General features: G+C 39.7%; 1 protein-coding gene and 1 pseudogene across 1 annotated transcript in view; one reads left to right on the plus strand and one right to left on the minus strand.

Moving 5' to 3' along the window:
• Window positions 1–25,893, plus strand: part of LOC127487540 (cancer/testis antigen 55) — a 29,373-nt gene extending 3,480 nt beyond the window's left edge. The window contains exons 2-5 of the mRNA XM_051833405.3: window positions 7–188; window positions 7,356–7,497; window positions 24,598–24,710; window positions 25,492–25,893. Coding sequence (XP_051689365.1) covers window positions 7–188; window positions 7,356–7,497; window positions 24,598–24,710; window positions 25,492–25,683 — 629 coding nt within the window. The 3' untranslated portion in view covers window positions 25,684–25,893. The remainder of the gene's footprint in view (window positions 1–6; window positions 189–7,355; window positions 7,498–24,597; window positions 24,711–25,491) is intronic.
• On the minus strand, window positions 2,116–2,355 carry LOC138847687 (protein S100-A10 pseudogene; annotated as a pseudogene).
• Window positions 25,894–26,724: the final 831 nt, after the last annotated feature.

The raw sequence follows: 26,724 nt of genomic DNA on the forward strand, positions 1-26,724 counted from the left end.
CATTAGATGACACCGATTTCAAAACTACACAAGGAGCAGTGGCAAGTGCCAGTGGTGATTATGGCTTGACTGATGAGTGTATCAAGTACGGTACTGAAATAACTGATACTGTGCTTCTGAGCTCTGAGCAAAATGTTACTCCTGTTGTGGAAGAAGATGAAACATCTCAGGAATTGAAAGCCACTAACGTAAGAGTTGTATTTGGAGATCATCTTTATTCCTGGGATACTTTCAAACTACCTTCTCTGAGATGCCCCTGGTATATTATTGGTAGAGTGGAATCGGAAGTCTAATTTGCCAAACTTTGTGAAATATTTGTTCTTATCTTTGCAGTCATTTCTGTTTTCCAAAGTATACATCTGGTTAACAATTAGAATTATGTGTGATAGCCTTCCTCACTCACAAAAAGAATTTCTACATGTATTGAAGTGTAATTACAGTAAAGAAACATGCATGCTAATACTTTTAAAAAAACTTTATTGAGGTATAAATAATCTTCCATAAAATTCTCTAGTTGTAAAATAAGTATAAATCAATGGCATTTTTAAGTCATTTTACAGAGTTATGAGACCATCATCTCAGTTTGTATATTTGGCTTTAATTAAATGATGGTTCAACTATATTGTGCTAATCGACAATGTCAGCAGCAGGTTGAGAGAATGCCTGATTGGCACATTGGCATTCGTTCTTTGACCTCTTTGTCAGTCTGAAGAATATAAAGGAGTATCATAATTATATTTGCATTTTTCAAAGTATCAATGAGAATGGAATAGCTTTCCTTGCTAGAGCTCCTTATTTATTAGGAACATTAGACATATTTTTATATTAGGGAAATTAGAGGTCTATTAGGAAATTTATAGCATGAACATTTTTGCTAATATTCTTTCCAAGACAGCATTTTACCTTTATTTCATGGAGTTTGATATTTTAAATACTATAAATATGTCCATCTTATCCATATGATATCGGTTTTGAGTTCAATAAGAATCCTTATGCAGGCGCATTGTACTTCATAATTCATAGAAATATCACTTGTGTTTTCCTCTCAAATTATTTATTTGTTTACATCTAAATAGTCTTCCTGGAATTGATTTAGGTATAGTAACTGAGAAAAGAATGCAGATTTTATTTTGCTAATTTTTATATTGTTGTCCCCATACTTTTAATCCAATAATCCACTGTACTAGCTGAAATGCCCCTTATATTGTATATCACATTGCAATAGGCTTGGAAACTGTGGGACATCCTGTTATACTCACTGGATTGTGTTATCTTATGCTGAACGTGTAATCAAATATTCACATCACTGAATCATTATAACATTTATTTCAATGTTTGGGATCCTGGTTTTCAGGTCAAATGTCTTTGGAACTTTCCTGGCCATTTCCACCTCTTAATTTTTCTGTATCCTTTTTTTAAAAAAAACACAAAAGAACTTTATTTATGGAGGGTAAAAGCATGAAAACAATATAAAAATCAAAAGTTTATCTGTCAGTTAATTGACTTTTCTTTCTCTGTCAAGTAGAAGTTGGTTTTCATTTGGAAATTTTCTAAGGGTTCTGCTCTGCTCATGAAATCCTTATACAAGGGGTAGCTGTGCGGCAGATTCCTTAAATGACCCTTTGGGAGGTCTCTTCTCAGGGCAGGGGTAATTGCTGCAGACTTCTTTTGCCTACTTCTTTCCCTTCTGCTCTGTATGTACTACAAAATAGTCATTGCATGCAATGGTGAGGCCTGCAATTAGGGAGAAGAAGCTTTGGAATCTTTCTTTCCCATTTTGCACTGGTTTTGTTAGGAAACTAGCACAGTTTTATCTATGGCGCGTTACATCCTAAGCTCTAGCCCCTGCCACCATTGCTGGAAACCAGGTGGCCACATGGCTCAACCTCTGTGGTCAAGCTCCACCCCCATCCTAATGAGATTCGCTGCTCCTGCTTCCCTGCCCGCTATAAGCCAAAGTTTTAAAAAGTTTTAAAAAGTTTTAAAAAGTTTTAAAAAGGCCTGTTCCTCCTCTCCTGCTTTCTTGGCTCTCTCTCTGCTCTATCTTCTCTCCTCACTAACTCCTCTCCTCTGTCTCTCTCTCTCTTATACTCTCTTTCTCTCTCTCTTTTTCCTTCACTGCCCCACCCCTTCGATCTGTTGGGTGTTCCCCGATAAACCTTTTCCCTTACTCTGGCGTTCGGTGTGTTTTGTGACGGCTAACAGGTCTAGGTCCTTCATTGTTTTATCTACAGCCAAGGAGTCTTTTTGATTTTCCAAAAATTCAGAGAACTTCTTTTCCATGCCTTTAAGTCCAGCAAATTTGAGAAATGTAAACTTCACGGTTTCCATGGCATGTTCTATTTGAGACAGCATTTTGGTGAGGTCTGTTGAGACCTTGGTGGGAGCCAATGCCGCAGGGATACTGGATGAGCTTCCATGTGAGCCATGAGAGGAGCCCCAGGCTGTGTGCCTTTGTTCCTGGGCCAGGCGCCCAGAAGGCGGAGGTTGGGCCCTGGTGGGAGTGGGAGGAGCTGTTCTGTATTATCTTAAAAAGCTCTGCATTGTAAAAAGCGACAATATCTATGTTTTAAATTGGGATAGCTTTGGTTTTACACATAATTTAGGGAGAAATAGCATCATAATAACTCTCTTTTCCTCCAGCAGGCACATTCCTCCTGTATTTTTTTCAATGGTTTTGTACTTTTCTCCTACTAGGTTCTGTATATTCGTAAGTGTATTTCCCAGGCTGTTAATATTTGTGTTCCATTATAATTTTATTGAAATTATTTATTTAGCTTTTTAAAATGTACTATTTTTAGGATAAGTTAAAATAATTGTCTCTATATATTTTGTTTTAAATTAATTTTGTCTCCCTGCATACTACAGTATCAGTTTTTTTTTTTTTTTATAATCAGGTAGGTCTTACTGAGTCTTTTTCAAATGATTGAGATATACTTTATTACTATTATTTAGATGTCAGGTGTGAATTGATTATTTAGGTATCAAGTGTGAATTGAACTCTTGAAATCAACGTTATTTAAATGTGAATAGCTTTATATACACATAAAATTTTAGGTTAATAATTTAAGGTCTAGAGCAACATAAAATAAAAGTAAAATCATCCTTTATGCCTTCCTGAGTAACTATTACTCCTCAGACATGGTACTTTTTTGTGCTTCATATTTTCAGAATAGAATCCCTCTTCTTGGAGGCATTGAAAATTGAGCATAATATTCTCTAACAATCTTACACATTTTTTTTTGACTTGACAATATTGGTCAGTATATATTTCCTTGACATAATTAAAAATGTGGAATTTGATTAAAAGGAATTGTGTATTTCTTTGCTCCTTTTGATCAGTATTCCATTAATTTATACAAATAGGAATGTGCACATTGGTTCTTTTATCAATCACCAGTATAGCCATACAATCAACAGACAATTTTTAGATGTTTAATGAAAGATAATGTGATCTTGAGATCTGAAAGAATAATCATAACACCTGGAAAATACAGTATTGATGGCTATTCAACAGTGGTTGACCCTTTGAATTGTTGTTTATTGATAATGATATAGAGAAAATATAGCTCATGTTCCTAGTATCAGACCCTTCTTTTACGGGAATGATCCGTATTTGGCTATGATGTGTGATTCTTATAATGTCCTGCTGGATTTTCTGGGTTACTTTTTATTTGGATTTTTTCATTTGCATAAATCAAATTGATTTATACTTGCCCCTTATTATGATATTTTTATCAGCTTTTGGAATCTCCGGTATATTCTCTCTATTTAAACAAAGAATTGAGAAGCTTCTCTTCATGCTGTTTTCTAAGATTTATTTATTTATTTGAGAGGCAGAGTTACAGAGAGAGGGAGAGACGGAGAGGAAAAGTCTTCCATCCGCTGGTTCACTCCCCAGATGGCTGCAATGGCCAGAGATGCTCTGATCCGAAGCCAGGAGTCAGGAGCTTCTTCCTGGTCTCCCACACTGGTGTAGGGGCCCAGGGACTTGGGCCATCTTCCATTGTTTTCCCAGGCCATAGCAGAGAGCTGGATAGGAAGTGGAGCAGCTGGGACTAGAACTGGCACTCGTAGACGAGGCCAGTGCCACAAGCAGAGGCTTAGCCCACTACCACCACAGTGCTGGCCCCTTTCTTCATTCTTTATACATTTGCACAATTTCTCATGAGAATTAAATATTCCATGAAGTTCATAAAGGAAACAACTCTCAAGCCACTGCTTGAGACAGGGACAGATTTGGGTGACTCTGCAATCTCTTCCTTTCATTAATGTTCATTTCATCCAGAGCTAAGTGTTTTTGAGGTCTCAGATGTTGGTGTTTATTTTAACAACAAAATTTGCAGCCGGCGCCGTGGCTCAACAGGCTAATCCTCCGCCTTGTGGCGCCAGCACACCAGGTTCTTGTCCCGGTCGGGGCACCGGATTCTGTCCCGGTTGCCCCTCTTCCAGGCCAGCTCTCTGCTGTGGCCCGGGAGTGCAGTGGAGGATGGGCCCCAGGTTAAGTACCTGGCTCCTGCCTTCAGATCAGCGCGGTGCGCCGGCCCTGGCGGCCATTGGAGGGTGAACCAACGGCAAAGGAAGACCTTTCTCTCTGTCTCTCTCTCACTGTCCACTCTGCCTGTCAAAAAAAAAAAAAAAATTGCAAATCTTCCTGCATTTTCACCTATCCTCTCCTCCTTTTGTCCTGTTAGAATGGAAAAGTATCTCTTTTCTTATGACTGATTCTCTGTACTTGCAATTTGGATGTGCTTTCCTTTGCTTTCTCCACAAGTTTTTCCTGCACTATCGAGTGCCTCTTCTTGCCCTATCTTTCTCATCCTATCTGCTATCAGTGTACAAGATAGAACAGCATTTAAATACGGCCAAATCTTCACTCACAAAATACAAGTCCCACCCTTCAAGTTTACCTTTTATTTTGGCTCCCCCTTTTCCTTTGCAGGCAGGCAACTTGGTAGAGTTTCTGTCTCCATTGCCTTCACTTCCTGTCAGCATCATGCTGCTGGAATCTGACTTCTTTATCCACCTGCCTGCCAGTTAATCAAAATTTTTTAAGCTGAAGTAGCAACATGAACTTAGCAGGAAATATAAACCTGATTTCCCTTTTCCTATTTTAATGGACAAGTCTCAATATCTTTTGCTGAGAGGAGGAGCAAAGAACTGACACTGAAGGGAAGACAAGGTCCAGAGAGTTACTTATTTTCAAGTCAGGAGAATCTAAAGTATGTTTGGACATTTAAGCATTAGAATGGGAAAAGTTGAAAATAGCAATAAGTGTAGGATCAAAGTCCTCATGGAGGACAGAGTGCTGGGTTGAATTTTTCCCTTGGGCAAGGGCTTGAATGTCACTGTATTTTTATAGGAGGGAAAGAAGAGGAAGCAGAAAAGCTGTCAGGAGGTTCATACAGGAGCTCCTTTCCCATGGCATTTGTTTTCTCCTAGAAATAGGAGACAAGGCCTGATTATGTTTTGTTTATCAGTTTTGAGTAATGAGCATAAAAAGATTTTGTAATTAAAAATTGTGATGCAATAATGTTGAGGGACAGACAGTCTGAGACTTTGGAAAGGCACATTTGCTGGTGATATAGAGTAAGACTATTATATAGTCTTGATTGTCCAAGTGCCATTTTTGTCTCCTATTGCAAGTGTGTCTAGACAACTGAATTTGATATCTCTGTTTTTACAGCAGTTTATATTTCAGAGTAAAGGAGGAGAATGGCTGGACTGTTGACCTTCCTGGGCTTGAAATTTGGCCAGCTGAGAATGACAGAGTGAATGCATTCATGAGTTGTTGATGTTTCAAGGAGAAATAAACTCAAGCAGGCAGAGTGGGAGTTTGACAGGAGACTTGGGGCAGGTTCAGTCTGCAGGATAGGTGTGAACGTGTGTGTGGACTTAGGGAACAGTGAGATCAGATGATGGTAGGGATCATCGACTTGGTTTCTGAGAGTAGTGATGGTGCATGGACAGAAGTGAGCTGAATGCTTTCTCCTTCCCTGAGAATGAAAGGACATATCACTGTGAGATTTCTGTTGACAGCTGAAGAGAGACAAAGGGATATACAAATAGACCATCAAATAGGCTTTTTACAAAGTAACATGGAAATAAATATACACCTCCATGAATAAAATTTCCATTCTAAACTTTGGAATAAGAAATTCCACTCCCAAGAGTTCATTCTACAGAATTGGGAAGTAGGTAGTCTTTTAGGATAAAAGCTAAAATTTTCCTTTAAAATAGTGCATAAATATTTATGCAGAGTGAAATCTTCTGGAATAGGCTAAGTACCAGAATGTTGTCAATGGCTATCTGTATATAAATGATGAATTTATGGGTTGTGGGTAATTGTTTTTGCTTGATTTTTTGTGAATTTTTATATTTTATATAGTGAACATGTGTTATTTATGTAATTTGAACAGCAAAATATCAAATAAATGCCATTATATTTCCAGTTAATGAAATTATGGGGTGTCTTGTTATTGTTGATAAGTTAAAATCCAAATCTGACTAGTGTTTGTTTTTTTTTGTTGAAATCTTTCCATTATCTAAAATGTTTTTCCAAGTTCATCTCAGGCTTTTCCCCACAGCTGTGCGAATCTGGAGTATTAAAGTTTTCTTCTCTGTTCCCCTAACTTGATTTATGTTTCCTTTTCCTTGATGTCTCCTAATGCAAACGGGAAACTCATGTTTGTTAGGCAAACTAGTTTTCTTTCACAACCCAAGTCAAAATACTTCCTCCTAGAAAATCCTGTATTCTCCATATAAACTTTTTTTCTCTGGGGAATTTCCAGAAACTGAGTTTTGTACTACCTTTTGTCATTTATCAAAACTTGCCTTGAGTTAGTATTTTTTGTCCTTTACTCTTTGTGAATTAATGGAGAACAGGAATAGCCTGTCTTTTATCTTTAAATCTAATACCATTAGTACTTTAAATCGGGGGGGGGGGTGTAAAAATATCATGCATAAATATTATTTTTAAATATTTGTACAGCACAATGCATGAGGCTAATGAAAACTATGTACTTTATTATGTACTGATACTGCTCCATCATTTGTCATCAGTGTACCCAATCAAGGCATGCTGCTAATATAGGGGAAAGTAAAGGTGCAGGTGACAGAATCTATGGGAACTCTACTCTCTGTTCAGTTTTTATAAGCTGCTATAATAAAGTAAAAATGAGAAGATGGTGGAGCTTAGGCACATTTTATGAATTTGTGTCTATGATGTGTTTGTCAGTTGAAATTCACTCATCAATGTATATTATGTTTCAGGTATTTCCTGAACAACAGTATCTTCAGTATATGCTTCCTTTACATGTTGGTTGCATGTGAGTAACTGTTTCTTTGCTTTCCAGGTGGATGATTTCTGCGATAACCTCCACAGTGAACAATCAGAACCCCATAGCAGAGATTCATTTGGCTGTCTTAACTCTCTAATGGGTGGTGCTGACTCCATTAATTCCACAGGTTACTTCTCTGTACACATTGATTGCAAAGGTACAAATAATATTCTGTTAAATTTCAAATTACTTTGACCTATTTTAAATTTTTTATGAATTGGATGTGTGGATGATTAAAAATATTTCCTGACTGGCGCCGCAGCTCAACAGGCCTCCGCCTAGCAGCGCTGGCACACCGGGTTCTAGTTCCGGTCGGGGCGCCGGATTCTGTCCCAGTTGCTCCTCTTCCAGGCCAGCTCTCTGCTGTGGCCAGGGAAGGCAGTGGAGGATGGCCCAAGTGCTTGGGCCCTGCACCCTATGGGAGACCAGGATAAGCACCTGGCTCCTGCCTTTGGATCAGCGCGGTGCGCTGGCCGTGGCGGCCATTGGAGGGTGAACCAACATCAAAGGAAGACCTTTCTCTCTGTCTCTCTCTCTCACTATCCACTCTGCCTGTCAAAAAAAAAAAAAAAAAAAAAAAAAAAAAAGAGAGAGAGAGAGAAAGAAAATATTTCCTGTGTCAAATTTAAATTTAGATGTCTACATTGTATTTTTTAAAAAGATTTATTTATTTATTTGAAAGTTAAAGTTACACAGAGAGAGGAGAGGCAGAGAGAGAGAGAGGTCTTCCATCCGCTGGTTCACTCCCCAATTGGCCGCAACAGCCGAGCTGCACCAATCCAAAGCCAGAAGCCAGGAGCTTCTTTCAGGTCCCCTTTTTGGGTGCAGGGGCCCAAGGACTTGGGCCATCTTCTACTGCTTTCCCAGGCCATAGCAGAGAGCTGGACTGAAAGTAGAGCAGTCAGGATTCGAACCAGTACCCAGATGGGATACATGCAGTGGCTTTACACACTATGCCACAGTGCCGGCCCCCTGCATTTTACTTTACGAGTTCAAAAATATATGCCACAAGGAAGAGATTCATAATAATTTTGAAAATTTGTGCTATCATTTGTTACATTTTATTTATTGGATGCAGTTAATAATGTTGCAATTTTTATTCATGTAGGTACTGGAATTTCTTTGTAAATACATTTTCTTTTATGTGTGAAAATTGAAAACCAAACTATGATTTGTTTATGTAACTATGGAGAAGATGTGATGCTATTTTTCCTTTTCTCTTGTTAAAAGAACCTAGAAGCAAGAGCTGATTTGGCTAACAGCATATAAGCATACTGATAGGACTACATTTAGTACAGGATAAACAACTTTCATGAAAATAAATTTTATTAATTTTAAATATTTTACTAATGCATAAATGCTGTTAAAAGTGAGCAACTTTGGGGCCGGCACTGTGGCATAGTGGGTGGGGCTGCTGCCTGCAGTACTGGCATCTCATATGGGTGCTGGTTCGAGTCCCGGCTGTTCCACTTCCAATCCAGCCCTCTGCTATGGTCTGAGAAAGCAGTAGAAGATGGCCCAAGTCGTTGGGCCCCTGCACCCGCATGAGAGACTGGGAGGAGGCTCCTAGCTCCTGGCTTCAGATGGGCGCAGTTCCGACCATTGTGGTTATTTGGGGAATGAACCAGCGGATTGAATACCTCTGTCTCTCTCTCTCTCTCTCTCTCTCTGCCTCTCCTGCTCTCTCTGTGTAACTCTGACTTTCAGATAAATAAATAAATCTTTAAAAAAAGTAAGCAACTTCATCTTGCAAATTTTTTAAAAAAATTATTTATTTTAAAGTGTTACAGAGAGAGGTAGAGATAAAGAGAGAGGTCTTCCATCTGCTTGTTCACTCCCCAATTGGTCGCAACAGCTGGAGCTGTGCCGATCCGAAGCCAGGAGCCAGGAGCTTCTTCTGGGCCTCCCATGTGGGTGCAGGGGCCCAAGGACTTAGGCCATCTTCTACTGCTTTCCCAGCCATAACAGAGAGCTGGATCGGAAGTGGAGCAGCCAGGTCTTGAACAGGTGCCCATATGGGATGCCAGCGCTTCAGGCCAGGGCGTTTACCCGCTGTATCACAGTGCCTGCCCCATCTTACAATCTTATACATGTGAATTTCTACTATAGGTCACAAAATTACAGGTACAGAGATACTCTTTTTAACACTTCAGATTCTTTAAAATAACAGTTTGATATAGCCTCATACCTTTCTGCATTTGTGTGTGTGTCTATCTGTTCACTGTTGAATTGTGTTTGTAATTGTAAGATAGAAAATTTTGCTGTATTATGCTTAAAGAGACAATTTGTTCATTTTTATGATAGAAGAATGAATATTGGCAAAATGACTGTAAAGAAAATATTATTACACCCTGCCTGTATCTTTACACTGTATCTCACAGTGTAACTGGAGGAGACAGCCATGTGAATACAGTGAAATAATGTGAACAGTGTTACTGATCCAAGCAATTAGAATGACTGACTGTGATGGGATGATATGGGGAAGGCTAACTTGGCAAGGTGCTGTCTGAGCAGGAGTCCACATTCCTGCATCTCCGTTTCTTGGCTGGATTTTGAGATGAATAGAAGTAAAAATTTTGTACATGCTTTAAGTGCAATCTGCTGCCTTTTTACTTCTGCACAATGAGGACAGTAAGCACAGTCATAGCAGGCATGTTTCTATTTTACTTTTATTTGATGTAAAGCCAGAACTTGATCTTTATTGCTACTAATGTCCCAGAAATGATTATCTGGGTGTAGCTAGAATTTTTCATGACTTACTCAGCCAGAAATCTTCAATTATGAGAGAAAAGGTCCCTGTGAGTGCAGAATTCAACAGATAATTTCTAGGTACCAGTAACTCTGCCAGTCACCACCAAAGGTGGCCTTCCTAGGACAATAATTTTTGTGATGGGAAATGCTTGAACACGATTATAAAGTCTAAATGGTATATTAAGTCCTGAAATATTATCCTGGTGTCACAAATAAGGTACTTATTTTTCAGAGTAATGTGACTTGCATATATACTAGAGAGGTTTAAAGGAAGTTCCAGGAAGTCAGATCCCTTCTTGGACTTGCCCCTGGATGAATTGCCCAGCAATCAAATATGTTACTCAGTCCAGGATTGCCTCCCCTGTTTCAATATGCCTGCTTAGTGACTGGTGAAGTCAGAGAAGGACCATATTTTTCAACTGCTAGCACTTTTGTGGTTGGGCTTGGCCCATGGGATACACGAGCAGGATAATGGAATGAGTAGGGAGATGTTGGGATCATTGTTTATTTAGCTCTCATTGCCAGGCTGTTGATAATGTCTTTATTCTTTGTCCCATAGCCATGGCTTTTGTTGCATAAACTAAACTACAGCCCAAGCTATACCTGAGACATCCACATCCACTATGATGGGACTTCAAAAACTTTGTGAAAAATGGGCATTATCATTCAGTTCCTTTTTAAATGAACTTATTGAAACTTATTCCTTTTCTCCAACCTGAGACTTTTTTTTAAAAAAAGGAGGATGTTAACAGTTGATAAGAATTAAATATGATTTTGAAGTATTTGTACACTGGCTGACCTATTTTTTTTTAAGATTTGTTTTACTATTTATTTGAAAGGAAAGGTGACATAGGGGCAGAGGCAGAGATATTCCATCTGCTGGTTCACTCCCCAAGTGGCTGCAACAGCCAGAACTGAGCCAGTCCAAAGTCAGGAGCCAGGAGCTTCTTCTGGGTCTCCCACACGGGTGCAGGATCCCAAGGACTTGGGCCATCTTCTACTGCTTTCCCAGGCCATAGCAGAAAGCTAGATCAGAAGTGGAGCCGGGGACTGGCGCTGTGGAGTAGTGGGTAAAGCTGCCTCCTGCAGTGTTGGCATCCCATATGGGTGCTGGTTTGTGTCCTGGCTGCTCCACTTCTGATCCAGCTCTCTGCTATGGCCTGGGAAAGCAGTAGAAGATGGCCCAAACCCTTGGGCCCCTGCACTTGCATAGGAGAACCAGAAGAAGCTCCTGGTTCCTGGCTCCTGGCTTCAGATAGGTGCAGCTCCGTCTGTTGCAGCCATCTGGGGAGTGAACCAGTGGATGGAAGACCTCTCTCTGCCTCTCCTCTCTGTATGTAACTCTGACTTTCAAAAAAATAAATCTTAAAAAATAAGAAGTGGAGCAGTCCGGACTCGAACTGGCACCCATATGAGATCCTGGCACTGCAGGTGTCTGCTTTACCCACTACACCACAGCGCTAGCTGCTGACCTATTGGTTTCATGATTGGACCTCTAAAATAGTATCATTCCCCATTTTTTTAAAAAATATTTATTTATTTACTTGAAAGAGTTAGAGAAGGAGAGGGAGAGAGAGAGAGAGAGAGAGGAGAGAGAGAGGGAGGGAGGTCTTCCATTCACTGGTTCACTCCCCAGATGACTGCAATGGCCGGAGCTGCACCGATCTGAAGCCAGGAGCCAGGAGCTTCCTCTGGGTCTTCCCACATGGGTGCAGGGGCCCAAGTTCTTGAGCCATCCTCTGCTGCTTTGCCAGGCAATAGAAAAGAACTGGATTGGAAGTGGAGCAGCCAGGACTTGAATCGGCACCCATATGGGATGCTGGCACTGCAGGCGGCAGCTTTACCCTCTGCACAACAGGGCCGCCACCGCCCCCCCCCCCCATTTTTTCAAAAACAAAATTATCGGGGTGAATATTTGTCCTATTAGTTCAGAAGCACACATCCCATTTCAGAGTGCCTGGGTTCTATACCCAACTCTGGCTCCTGTCTGCAGCTTCCTGCTAATGTGCACTCTGGAACACTGTCAGTGATGGCTCCAGTAAATGGGTTCCTGCTTACACATAGGAGTCCTGGATGGAGTTTCATATTTCTGTCTTGGCCCTGGACGATCCCCAAGTCTGGTGGACATTTGGGGCATGAAGTAGCAGGTGGGAATTCTTGCTCTCTCTGTCTCTCTCTTTCTTCTCTCCATCTTAAAGAAATAAGTAATATTTTTAAAATGATTAATTTTTTAAAAAATATAATTAATATACCTTAATTTCACTTTAATCAACCTTTTGAGTGTTTCATCATACTGAGATCTAGGATCAAATTCCCAAGTCACCTTCGTTTCTTTTCATTCTGTTAAAGTATATCAAGTTCTCCAACAAAATGTATTATATTAAAAGATTCTCGGCACATGTTGAGATTTTCCCAGGTACAACCATTCAGATTTGAATTTTAATACCATCATGAGCTCTGAGGTTTCATTTTGTTCACTTCTTTCAGTTTTAAGAGAAAAATTTCAACATGTTAAACTTTGCAAATTTCATATTGGCATTTGTAATGTGCTGGAAGTTTCAAAACAAATTTTGATGCTTTGTTTATTGAAGTATTTGATGAGGGATTTCCGGCTGACTTTACTGATTACCAGCTGTGACAAAAATGTAAATGACTTAGTTCCCCAAAATTCACTCTTGGCTTCAGACATTGGGCTGATTTATACAGTAGACCTTCAAAGGCTCAAGCATGCCTAAAATCTGATGACTGGGGCAGCAAAAATAGGAAACTGTTGTGACCATGCCAAGACAATTATCTTCATGTTCAGTATTGAGTTTTCTCCCAGAAGTTTTGTACTTACTTACTTTGAATAAAGACACACACAGAAACATAGACACACCCACACACCCACACACACACACACACACACCCCTTGTACAGTTGCATTACTATAGCTTCAGTTTCAGTTGGTGCAATATCATAGAAGATTTATATGTTGTTATGGATAGTATTTGCACCACAATCAATTTCTAGCAGATTTGTGCTCCATTAATTTCTTAATTTCTAAAAACCTCATATTTACTCAAAAGCATTGTTCGACAATAGTTTTTGTATTGGCACTGCAAAAAAGTTTTATCTCAAGTGTTGGACTTTTAAACTGAATTTACAGTATCATTCACACAATGTCAGTTATGTGACCTCTACCAGAAAAAAAAAGTTTCCCAACTTTTGTGAAGGCTTCTCAGTCCCATATAAACTTAGGGTTATTACGTGTTCTGTGAGGGAGAACGCGCACTACAGTGACACAGTGCCGGGTCTCCTTAACAAGTTGTGCGAAATAAGTTAGTGTAGGACTTGAGACTGAATTGAGAAGATTGCAGTAAGGACTGCAGAATCAGAGGTTAGCTCTCAATTCAATGCTGTCAGAAAGTGGAGGCAATTCTATGGTTGGTTATTTAGTGCGTGTCACACTGGCCATGGTTTTGTCTGTGCTTAGGCAAATTATGTTTAGTCAATTGTTACTCAAAAGTTAGAATAATTTTTTCTGGGGTTGTATTCTGTGAGATGGTTTATGTCCAACAGGAAAACAAAATGACCTCACTCTGGGTGTCAGAGCAGCTATTTATAGTATTGAGGTCTAGCTGTGAACTTCAGAGAAGTTTTGGACATCAAGGCCCAGTTTTTTTTTTTTTTTTTCTTTTCAGCTTCAATTCCATGACTTGGACAGAAATATAGAAATTTACTTAATCCTTTTTTGTTTTTAAATCCTTTGACATCATTTATCTGTGTGTGAAGTTTTTTTTTCTAATGGCTAACATATTAGTAGTAGTTGCTTCACTTTTCCAGTGTACTTAAGAAAACTTGAAATAAAAAATTTTGAAAATAGAGCACACAACAGAAAAGTTACACATTATGGAACTATATATAGAAATACTTGCTATAGCTTCTCAAATGAACTTGAGGTCTGTGTGTTTTCTTCCAATATGTATGAAAGTATAAAATGAATGGTTTTATTTGATATTTATATTTAATTTTACTTTAATTTGGTTCCTGTAGTCTTCTTGTGCTTCAGTGATACCAGAGTGGCCCTCTGTGTGGCCAGTACATGTTGTCTTAAACTGCTTAGATTGCAATAAAATACCACAGACACGGCTTAAACAATGGACATGCATTTTCTCCATGTTCTGAAGGCTAGAATTCCAAGATCAAACTTCCCGTTATTCAGTTTCTGATTATGGTTTTCGTCCCTGTTTGCCGACAGTCACTTTATTACTGTGTCCTCATAAGACTTTCCTTAGTATGTAGGGTGGAGAAGGGGGTAAGGGTGGGAGGGAGGGAGGGAGAGCCAAGAGCGGGAGCAAGAGCGCAGGCACGAGAGAGTGAGAGTGAGAGTGAAATCTCTCTAGTGTCTCCTCCTTAAGCACACTAGTCCCTTTGCATGAAGGCCCCACCTATGATCACATTTAACCTGAGTCACTTCCTTAGAGGCCTCTTCTCCAAAAAAAAAAAAAAAAAAAACACTGCGTTCTCAGGTATTTAACATAATATTTTAGGGGAGGATACAAACATTCATTCCATTACACAGAGGTATTGCACAAGTCAAGAACATCAATGTTCTTCAAAAACCAAAACCAATTCATTACTTATCTTCCCTCAGTATATACTGATTGCTGCAAAACAGGTTTATTGCAATGAAAAAAAGTTACTAAATGATCAAATATATATGAATTTATCGATTTACACCATATCATGGGCAAGAGAAGAGCAGAGCAAGAGCATCAGTATGAATGTCTACCATTTATGACAGGGCAGCCTGGCTTAGCATTTTGCCTTTTGTTGAGGTGTTACTTTGCACAAATCCTTCATGAAAACCTATTATACAGTATCACAAATTTTCCAGTGATCCTGTTGGCCTGATGGCTCAGCATAATCTTACCTTTTTGAGGCTGTGCCATAGCCCATGGAAGTGACAACTGGTTTACAAAGTGGTTGGCTGGGCCATTAATACCTAATATCTCTCCCAACACCATCTGAGACCTGTGGATACAGCTGTTCTTTGTCCAAGCACAGTTGCTTATTCATCAGCCACTATCTGTGTAGTCATGGGAAGGGGGCGTTAGTTTCTTTGTTTCTTGAACAACATGGAAGATAGATGGAATAGTGCTGATTCTATTTCATTCAGATTTTTTTTCTTTTTTTTTAACTTTTATTTAATGAATATAAATTTCCAAAGTGCAGCTTATGGATGACAATGGCTTCCACCCCATAACGTCCCTCCCACCCGCAACAATCCCCTTTACCTCTCCCTCTCCCCTTCCATTCACATCAAGATTCATTTTCGATTCTCTTTATATACAGAAGATCAGTTTAGCATACATTAAGTAAAGATTTCAACAGTTTGCTCCCACACAGAAACATAAAGTGAAAAATACTGTTTGAGTACTAGTTATAGCATTAAATCTCAATGTACAGCACATTAAGGACAGAGATCCTACATGAGGAGTAAGTGCACAGTGACTCCTGTTGTTGACTTAACAAATTGACACTCTTGTTTATGGCCTCAGTAATCACCCTAGGCTCTAGTCATGAGCTGCCAAGGCTATGGAAGCCCCCTGAGTTCACTGACTCTGATCATATTTAGACAAGGCCATGGTCAAAGTGGAAGTTCTCTCCTCCCTTCAGAGAAAGGTACCTCCTTCTTTGATGACCCATTCTTTCCACTGGGATCTCACTCGTGGAGATCTTTCATTTAGGTTTTTTTTTTCCCCAGAGTATCTTGGCTTTCCATGCCTGAAATACTCTCATGGGCTTTTCAGCCGGATCCGCATGCCTTAAGGGCTGATTCTGAGGCCAGAGTGCTGTTTAGGACATCTGCCATTCTATGGGTCTGCTGTGTATCTCGCATCCCATGTTGGATCGTTCTCTCCCTTTTTTATTCTATCAGCTAGTATTTGCAGACACTAGTCTTGTTTATGTGATCTCTTTGGTTCTTAGTCCTATCATTATGATCAATTGTGAACAGAAATTGATCACTGGGACTAGTGAGATGGGACTGGTACATGCCACCTTGATGGGATTGAATTGGAACCCCCTGGTATGTTTCTAACTCTACTGTTTGAGGTAAGTCAGCTTGAGCATGTCCCGAATTGCACATCTCTTCCCTCTCTTATTCCCACTCTTATATTTAACAGTGATCACTTTTCAGTTAAATTTCAGCACTTAAGAAGAATTGTGTATTGATTACAGTATTCAGCCAAAAGTATTAAGTAGAATTCTGTGAACTGCAACAGGAATTATGATGTGGAAGTTACATCCTAACAAATTTTTTCATTTTACAAAGAAAGTTTTCATGTATATGGAAAATTTGAAATAATTTTACAATGAACAACAACATAACCATCATCTGACTATACCTTTCACATTTCATTGCATTTGTTGTGTCACATATCCATCCATAGATTCATTGCTTTATCCATCCACTAGTGTTTTTTTTAAAAAGATTTCTTTCTTTATTTGAAAGGCAGAGTTACAGAGAGGTAGAGGGGAGAGAGAGAGAGAGAGAGAGAGAGAGAGAGAGAGAGAGAGAGAGAGATCATATATCCACTGGTTCACTCCCCAGATGGATGCAATGGTAGGAGCGGGGCCAATCCAAAGCCAGGAGCCAGGAGCTTCTTCTGGGTCTCCCATGTGAGTGCAGGGGCCCAAAACTTGGGCCATCATCTACTGCTTTCCCAGGCCGTACCAGAGAGCCAGATTGGAAGAGCAGCAGCTGGGATATGAACCAGTGCCCATATGGGATGTCGGCACTGCAGGTGGTGTCTTTTCCCACTATGCCGCAACGCTGGCCCCCTACCCATTAGTGTTATTCTTTATTTTTCCATATACTTAAAAATATAGTGTAGTTTATTCCTGCTTACTCCAAGGTATGTATTAGCATCTCAGGTAGACCATTTGTTTAGAATTTTTAATAGGTGTCTTTGGTTTTTCACTGCTGTGTGTAAACTAATCACGTCTTTCATACCTCCACCTAATAAATGCTTGGCTGCATCCCCCCAGCAAACAGTGTTCTGTTTTTTTTTTTTCCACTACACATTTAATTTGCCTATTTGAGAATGTTATGTAATGTAGGCAGACATACGTAATCTTTAATTTGACTTTTTTCCTCCTGAAAACCCTATTTTTGGACTTGTATATGTGGTTGTACGTGTGGTTGTCCAATATATAGAATATATCATGTTTTCTCCATGCTCCCAGTGAAGGTCCTGTTGGCTGGTAGCAGCAATTGTCTAATACGAATTAATCTGCTGAAGAACATTTGAGTATAAGTTTTTTTGTGAACCTGTAGTTTTGATTGTCATTGGTAGTATTCTGAGGACTAGGATTCATAGTTTAAGAAAAAAAGTCAGTCTAAGGACTCATGGATTAAAATTTCAGATAGAATATGCAGGAAGGCTTTACTGAAAAGGCTTCAAAAAGTTATTGTAAGGAATTAGCTTTTGGGTGAATTTAAACAGTATTGGTGTTGAAAGTTCTTTGAGACTAGTTAAATTAACCAAAGGTTATTCAAACAGAAAAATGGCCCAGAATGGGAGCATTCACAACCAAAATTATTTGAAATTCACCTCTATGCCCTGATGCTATGTTATGAGCTGCCTTTATAACCAGAAAATAAAGTATAAAGTAGATATTTCCTGGTTGATGTGTTCTGATTTTGCTTTATTTGGCAGCCTTCATCTTAGCATTGGCTGTGCCTCAGTTGCTTGTCTACTTGAGTATAGATTTTGGTAGATTACAAGTTCCTTGTACATCTGGCTAGATTGCAGTTCACTATGTATAGAGGAGGCTTTGGGAGACACTTTTTCACTGAAATACAGAAGTTCATTTAGGGCAACTTTAATTCAGCACCAACATATGAGTTGAATTGTGTTTTAAGATGCTCCCTCTTGGGCTGGTGCTGTGGTTAAGTGGGTAAAGCTGCTGCCTGTGGTGCCGGTATCACATATGGGTGCCAGTGCAAGTTCCTGCTGCTCCATTTCTGATTCAGCTTCATGCTAATGACCCTGGGAGAGCAGTGATAGATGGCCCAAGGACTTAGGCCCCTGTTCCCATGTGGGAGACCCAGCAGAGGTTCCTGGTTCCCGCCATTTGTGGAATGAACTAACAGATGGAAGATCTCTTTCTCTCTCTCTCTCTCTCTCTCTCTCTGTAACGCTGCCTTTCGAATAAATAAGTAAACCATTAAAAATTTGCTGTCAAACATAAGAAACTGGCCCATATGACAGTGTATAAATTAAAATATCCCAATAAATATTAAAAATAAAGATGCTGCTCACGTTTGTGTTTATTGAAATAAGCCAGACACAGAAAGACAAATACTGCATGTTCTCCCTTAATGTGGGAACTAAAATTTTTTTTAAAAAGAAAAAAAAAGAAATGTCTGTGTATGTCAGTATTGCTGCAAATATAGTTTTGTAAAGCTGTGTCAAACCAATGGCTAAGAATGTTATACTAATGTAGTTTTGATGACCTGTGATTACTTCAAAATTTACTGTATATGGGTGAAATGATCATTTTCCGTTCAATTATTGTTTAAAGCCATTGGTATATATTCACACTAAAGTCTTTTGGTTTTTACTTGTTAAACTTCTTATTTGATGAAGTATTAAGCCTTTTTTCCTGTAATATAAATTTAAAATATACTTTCTCCAAAACAAAACAAAACAAAAAAACAGAAGAAAGGAGGGGGAGGGAGGGAGGGAGGATGGGTGGAAGGGAATATTATTGTGTTTGTAGAATTGTATCTACAAATCACACTGATTCAAGAGATGTGCAATTCGGGATATACTCAAGCTGACTTACCTCAAACAGTAGAGTTAGAAACATACCAGGGGATTCCAATTCAATCCCATCAAGGTGGCATGTACCAGTCCCATCTCACTAGTCCCAGTGATCAATTTCTGTTCACAATTGATCATAATGATAGGACTAAGAGCCAAAGAGATCACATAAACAAGACTAGTGTCTGCAAATACTAGCTGATAGAATAAAAAAGGGAGAGAACGATCCAACATGGGATGCGAGATACACAGCAGACCCATAGAATGGCAGATGTCCTAAACAGCACTCTGGCCTCAGAATCAGCCCTTAAGGCATGCGGATCCGGCTGAAAAGCCCATGAGAGTATTTCAGGCATGGAAAGCCAAGACACTGTGGCAAACAAACAAACAAACAAACACCTAAATGAAAAATCTCCGCAAGTGAGATCCCAGTGGAAAAAATAGGTCATCAAAGAAGGAGGTACCTTTCTCTGAAGGGAGGAGAGAACTTCCACTTTGACTACGACCTTTTCTAAATACGAACAGAGTCGCTGAACTCAGGGGGCTTCCATAGCCTTGGCAACTCATGGCTAGAGCCTAGGGAGATTACTGAGGCCATAAACAAGAGTGTCAATTTGTTAAGTCAACAACAGGAGTCACTGTGCACTTACTCCTCATGTAGGATCTCTGTTCTTAATGTGCTGTACATTGAGATTTAATGCTATAACTAGTACTCAAACAGTATTTTTCACTTTATGTTTGTGTGGGTGCAAACTGTTGAAATCTTTACTTAATATATGCTAAACTGATCTTCTGTATATAAAGATAATTGAAAATGAATCTTGATGAGAATGGAAGGGGAGAGGGAGAGGGAAAGGGGAGGGTTGCGGGTGGGAGGGACGTTATGGGGGTGGAAGCCATTGTCATCCATAAGCTGTACTTTGGAAATTTATATTCATTAAATAAAAGTTTAAAAAAACTAATTTAAGGTTAAAATAGATTAAGATAAAAATAATTCAACATGCAATGGAGTAAATTATTAACTATATAATTCATAAGTATTAAGGAAATGGAGGGGCTGGCACTATGGCATACATAGCACTTAAAGCCACCACCTGCAGTGCTGGCATCCCATGTGGGTGCTGCTTTGTGTCCCAGCTATTCCACTTCCAATCCAGCTCTCTGCTATGGCCTGGGAAAGCAGTAGAAGATGGCCCAAGGCCTTGGGCCCCTGCACCCATGTGGGAAACCCGGAAGAAGTTTCTGGCTCCTGGCTTCGAATTGGCGCAGCTCCGGCCGTTGCAGCCAATTGGAGCGTGAACCAGTGGATGGAAGGATTCTCTGTCTCTGCCTTTCCTTCTCCCTCTGTGTATCTCTGACCTCCAGATAATAAATAAGCCTTTAAAAAAAGGAAATGGAAATTCTGATTAGCCTGATTTAATCTTTACATATTATATGCATATAACGAAGTATCACACTGTACCCCACAAAACTTTACAGATGTGGAAATAGATAATGCACCAAAAAACAAGGAAAGTTAAATAAAGAAGGTGGATTTTTAAAAACAAATGAACCCATTGGAGTGTACTCTTCAGCAAAATAGAAGAATCATAGCAACATTAACAAAACAAAACAGCATGGATGGCAGCAGAGACATTCTGAGATCTGAGCAGTGGACTCAAGAACAGCATGGGCCCTGAATGCAGCAAGAGGATGTTTTAAAACAGTGGTCAACCTAGAATCATATATTCAGTGAAACACTTTTCCTTCTCAGAAAAACAAAGACTAAGACTGTTAACCACCGAAAGACTCTCAATGAACACACAGTAAAAGCTATTTCTGAGTTGGCAAATGATCACAGAAGACAGAAGAAAATTGGGGAAGGGGATTAAATAGGCAGACAGTAGGCTGGTAATCGTTAACACAGAGATTGCCTCCACAAATCAGTGATAATGAAGTGTAATTTGGGTGGAGGAAAAAGAATACGGTGCTAAAACGCTAAAAATAATGTATAAGACAAATGAAGAGGGCCCAGGTTTCTTGGATTTAGGAGGAAGAGAGTGGGGATATTTAATTATCTAGATTCTGTCAAGTAGACATTAAGTTTTAAGGGTTAAAGGGAAATGAATTCTCATACTGTCTTTGAAGTAGGAACTGCACTTAAGATTTCAACCAAAAGGAAAGCTTTTTCTTATCAAATAACTCCAGCTAATGCACATAGAAGAAATAATTAGAAAATACCATTCCATTACCTTTAATTTAAAAGAAGAGTTCAGCAAGAATTGCCAAAGGTTGCTAAAACCATTTTATGAAATCTTCATGGGGAACTGAATATTTGCAAAGTGTTACCCCACAGGTTACTTGTGAATCACAAGAAGAAAAACCAACCATTACAATGAAGGTGTCAGGCTTACCTCATCTAAACCCAGTGTAAATACCAGCATCACTATTATGAATGGACTGAGACAATTTGTGTATCCCTATGTGAAGCAATGTGAAACAAACAGCATTGTCTAGGATGTATTTTCACCTAAAGTGGGTAACCTGCATCCAATCAAGTATTTAGCTCTCCTTGTTTATAGGAAATTCAGTGTTTGGTAGAATAAATTAACAACAGAAGGAAACAATTAGGCAAATTAGAATTTGGGACTTTCAGGGGCCAGAGCCATAGCGCACTAGGTTAATCCTCCGTCTGCGGCGCCGGTTCTAGTCCCGGCTGCTCTTCTTCCAATCTCACTCTCTGCTGTGGCCTGGGAAAGCAGTAGGAGATGGCCCAAGTGCTTGGGCCCCTGCACCTGCAGGAGACCAGGAAGAAGCACCTGGCCCCTGGCTTCAGATTAGCACAGCTCCAGCTGTTGCAGCCATTTGGGGAGTGAACCAACAGAAGGAAGACCTTTGTCTCTGTCTCTCCCTCTCACTGTCTGTAACTCTACCTCTCAAATACAATAAATAAAATCTTTAAAAAAAGAATTTGGGACTTTCTGCAAGGCACTTGGCTTAGTCTCTACAGCTGGATAATGACATGAAAAGAAAGATGGAAGAGATATTCTAGATTCAGAGAGGCTTCAGAGACATAAAACATAATGACCAAAAACAACGCATAGATTAAGATTGGATCTTAGTTTACACAAAGCAACCATAAAATATAATTTGGAAACAACTGGAGGAATGTGACTTCTAATTGGGTACTAACTAATTTCCTTTTTGATTGTTGTCTTTTTTGAGAGGCAGAGAGGCACATGATAGAGAGGGACCAACAAACAGACACAGCCTCCAGCCACTGTTCCTCTTCCCAAAAGCCCACAATGGCCAGGTGTAGTAGAGACCAAAGCCAGGAGCCCAGAACTGAATCCAAGTCTCCTACATGGTGTCAAGGACTCAAGTACTTGATCATCACCTCTATCTCCCAGGATGTGCATTAATAGGAATCTAGAATTGGGAGCACAGCCAGGTTTTGAAGCTGAAATAAATATGGGTTTCCTATTGAGCATCTTAACAACCAGGTCCTCCACCCACCATGAAATTTTCTCATTTACAAGAGATTGTGTTAAACTATTTGGAGAAAAAATGATGACTTTCTGCAACTTAAAGCATATGTAAGGTCCAGCGCTGTGGCATAGCAGGTAAAGCCACCAACTGCAGTGCCGACATCCCACATGGGCACCGGTTCGAGTCCTGGCTGCTCCACTTCCAATCCAGCTCTCTGCTATGGCCTGGGAAAACAGTGGAAAAATGGCCCAAGTCCTTGGGCTCCTGCACCTGCGTGGGAGACCAGGAAGAAGATCCTGGCTCCTGGCTTCAGATCAGCGCAGCTCCAAACAGTGCAGCCAATTTGGGAGTGAACCAACGGATGGAAGACCTCTCCCTCTCTCTCTGCCTCTCCTTCCCTCTGTGTAACTCTGACTTTCAAAATAAATTAATAAATTTTAAAAAGTATATATATATAATAAAAACACACAAAGCAATTATGAAATGAAAAAGATGTTCAGTCTATCTGTGGCATGAGAATAGGCTATGTAGTGCAATGCTGCCTTCAGGAAGACAAGAATATAACACAGTAGTTCTGATGAGTGACAATGGAGACTTGGGCAAGATTAGTATAAGTGAAAGCTGTATAGTTTGGTTCGATTTTGAAAATACTTTGGAGGTAGAAGTAAACATATTGACTGAAGGAGTGAACATTTGGCATGACAGAAGATTTGAGGGTTTAAAGATTTTTGAGCAGGGGATATTTTCCATATTTAAGATTAGGGAAGACTGAAGGGCAAACTTGGGTGCATGGGAAGAATGCCATAAGCTCAGTTTTGGAAATAATAATCTGGGAAATCATTTGGATCTATGAACCTCAGGTTAATTGGAGTTGCAGGTGTATACATGTTAGAGCTTTCAGCCTGTAGCTATCATATAATGTAGCATAAAATGAATAGATATATAAGAATAAAAGAGCAAGAGGCAAGATATCTGGTGCATGTTCTGGGTCATTCTAAAGTTATTTGTAATGCAACTAAGGAGGGACAAGGAAAGGACTATGAAAAGATGAGGAAATGCTGGGTCGTGGTGTACAGAACTGTTGAGCTTTAGTAGATATTGCTAGCTACCTGAAGTGGTTGTGTACTGATTTACACTTCCAAGAGCAGTGTTTAAGAATGATGTTGGGCCGGCACTGTGGCACAGCGGGTAAATGCCCTGGCCTGAAGCACCAGCATCCCATATGGGCGCCAGTTCGAGACCCAGCTGCTCCACTTCTGATCCAGCTCTCTGCCATGGCCTGGGAAAGCATCAGAAGATGGCCCAAGTGCTTGGGCACCTGCACCCACGTGGGAGACCCAGAGGAACCTCCTAGCTCCTGGCTTCGGATCAGTGCAGCTGCAGATGTTGCGGCCAATTGGGGGAGTGAACCAATGGATGGAAGACCTCTCTCTCTCTCTCTAATTCTGACTTTCAAATAAAATAAATAAATCTTTAAAAAAAAGAATTATGTTGGCTCTGAATCTTCCCTGGTAGCTTAGCATATTGTGACTAACTTTTACCTTATTGTAAGCTATCTGTAAATATTCATTTAAAACTATAAAATATAAGATGCATAGAGGTCATTCTTTGTCCAAGACACCTGAGAAATTATTTTCAAATTTTGGGTGTCATTATGTCTTTTTGCTAATGTTATTGCTAATAACGATCAACATTTAGTTGGTGCTGATTGTGTGCCTGGCAGTAATGTGTGAGTTCTGAATGTATCAGTTAAGTGCCCTTGAACCTCTGTCTACTACTAGGCATCTCAATTTTCAGAGAAAAGCCAAGGCACAGAGAATGAACACCATCAGGGAGATTGCAAAGTAAGTTAGTGCTGAACCCATTGTAGTGTGTTTAAAAATTTACTCTTCTCTTTGTACTTGACTGCCTCTCATGGAAGAATGGTGGTTGTTTAATATATCCTGTGCTGCTCTAGAAAAGATCATTTATGTTTGATGTGTGGTTGTTGGCACCTTTCCTCATCTGACTGCTAATATCAGTAGAGGAGAATCAATGTCTACAGCACGATAAACTTCTGTTCTGACACTAAGATTAATAGGGTGGTTATTTTTTAATGTTTAAAATATAACTGAGATATAATAGGAACATTTTAGGGTATTACAACCTGAGAGCATTTGCAAAATCCAGCATTAGCAAAATTTAACAAGTTTCCACTTCATTTCTTCCCATGGCTGTTTTAGATTTTGAGCCGTATCCAGGTGACAATGTAGAAGTTGTGTTTTCTGTCCAGCAAGAGACGCAGAGAAGAAAGGTCCTTTCAGTGAGGCCTCGAAGACACAAGCATGTGCATGAGGTCAGTGGTTTCAGTGCTGCACTAGTCCTTTGTTTCTCTTTATCTTTCCTTCATTGTTAATTTCTGCCTATCGAGATTCTGTTATGTGGATTGTGAAACTATGGCAAAATATCTTAGTTTCCAAAAAGTAGCCTATTTCTTTATTTAAAAGGCTGTACTTCTGAAGGGAAATAGTGAGAGAATGATGTAGACAGTCATGCAATTAAGATGCGAAGTATGTAGTTTACTTGTTAGTTAACAAAATGTTCTAAAAACAAAAGTAGTAAACAAATCGTGCCTTATGGACTACTTGGGAACGTCAGAATGGAGTGAGTTGTTGTATTTGAGTTTTCTGGTAATATCTAGGTATGATTTGGTGGCTAGTGGAGCCTGAAAGTGTAAGGAAATTCAGTTGGAGTGATGGTGCAGATGAAATAATGATCTTAGAATGTGATAGAGGAAGCAGGGAAAAATGATAGTCTGTTCTTACCTCCACATCTCTTTCTCATTCAGTCCCTTTCACTCTCTCAACAGTAACATAAAGAGACTGTGGACCACTGTGAATAATATTAACCACAGGCTTTCACAGCAGAGACTCTGGCCCCCTTCCCAGAGACTGATTTCATTTGTGTTTTTTGTAGTCTGAGCATGGGCATGCTTACAAAGCACCCCAGGGCTTTACCATGTATCAAACAAGTTGAGAGTCAAAGTGACCCGTAGGTGAGAGTTGGAGGAGCAGGTGCAGAACAGGCTGTTGGGTGTGATGCTTTCACATAATCGTCTTCACCGTTGACCTCCACAGGTGTGCATTACTAGTGTACATGGAAGAAACGGGGTGATAGATGATGCCATCTTCTTCACCTTGGATTCTCTGATACTTCCTGATGGATACGTGCCTCAAATCCATGATGTCGTCAATGCTGTGGTAGTGGAGAGTGTTCATGCAGGCTATATTTGGAGAGCAGTCTCTATCACCCCTGTGGCAACAGAGTAAAAGCGGAATCTGTTTATTCTCTGTGCATCCTTTCTTCCATGGGTAGTACAGGTTCCAGAGCAAATGTGTTTTGAAAAAAAATAAATTAATAAATCTCAGTAATTATTTCTCAGACAGGTATTCAAATCCTCAGTGTGTTGGCTAAAAGAATTCTATGTTCTTAAGAATGTTCATAGTTTTTCATGATTAATTAAAGGCATTTCCCTACTACTCCTGTCTAATGATTTTCACTGTATCAGAGGCATTTGCATTTTAATTAATTTACATGGTTTTTTTCTTTCCTGGACCCCTATTTTTTTTGGTATAATTTTTTTTACTTTTATTTAATGAATATAAATTTCCAAAGTGCAGCTTATGGATGACAATGGCTTCCCCCCATAACGTCCCTCCCACCCGCAACCCTCCCCTTTCCCTCTCCCTCTCCCCTTCCATTCACATCAAGATTCATTTTCGATTCTCTTTAAATACAGAAGATCAGTTTAGCATACATTAAGTAAAGATTTCAACAGTTTGCTCCCACACAGAAACATAAAGTGAAAAATACTGTTTGAGTACTAGTTATAGCATTAAATCTCAATGTACAGCACATTAAGGACAGAGATCCTACATGAGGAGTAAGTGCACAGTGACTCCTGTTGTTGACTTAACAAATTGACACTCTTGTTTATGGCATCAGTAATCACCCTAGGCTCTAGTCATGAGCTGCCAAGGCTATGGAAGCCCCCTGAGTTCACTGACTCTGATCATATTTAGACAAGGCCATGGTCAAAGTGGAAGTTCTCTCCTCCCTTCAGAGAAAGGTACCTCCTTCTTTGATGACCCATTCTTTCCACTGGGATCTCACTCGTGGAGATCTTTCATTTAGGTTTTTTTTTCCCCAGAGTATCTTGGCTTTCCATGCCTGAAATACTCTCATGGGCTTTTCAGCCGGATCCGCATGCCTTAAGGGCTGATTCTGAGGCCAGAGTGCTGTTTAGGACATCTGCCATTCTATGGGTCTGCTGTGTATCTCGCATCCCATGTTGGATCGTTCTCTCCCTT

Source organism: Oryctolagus cuniculus, chromosome X, assembly GCF_051225735.1.
Source record: "Oryctolagus cuniculus isolate XC-2025 breed Fujian yellow rabbit chromosome X, ASM5122573v1, whole genome shotgun sequence".
Classification (NCBI taxonomy): Eukaryota; Metazoa; Chordata; class Mammalia; order Lagomorpha; family Leporidae; genus Oryctolagus; species Oryctolagus cuniculus.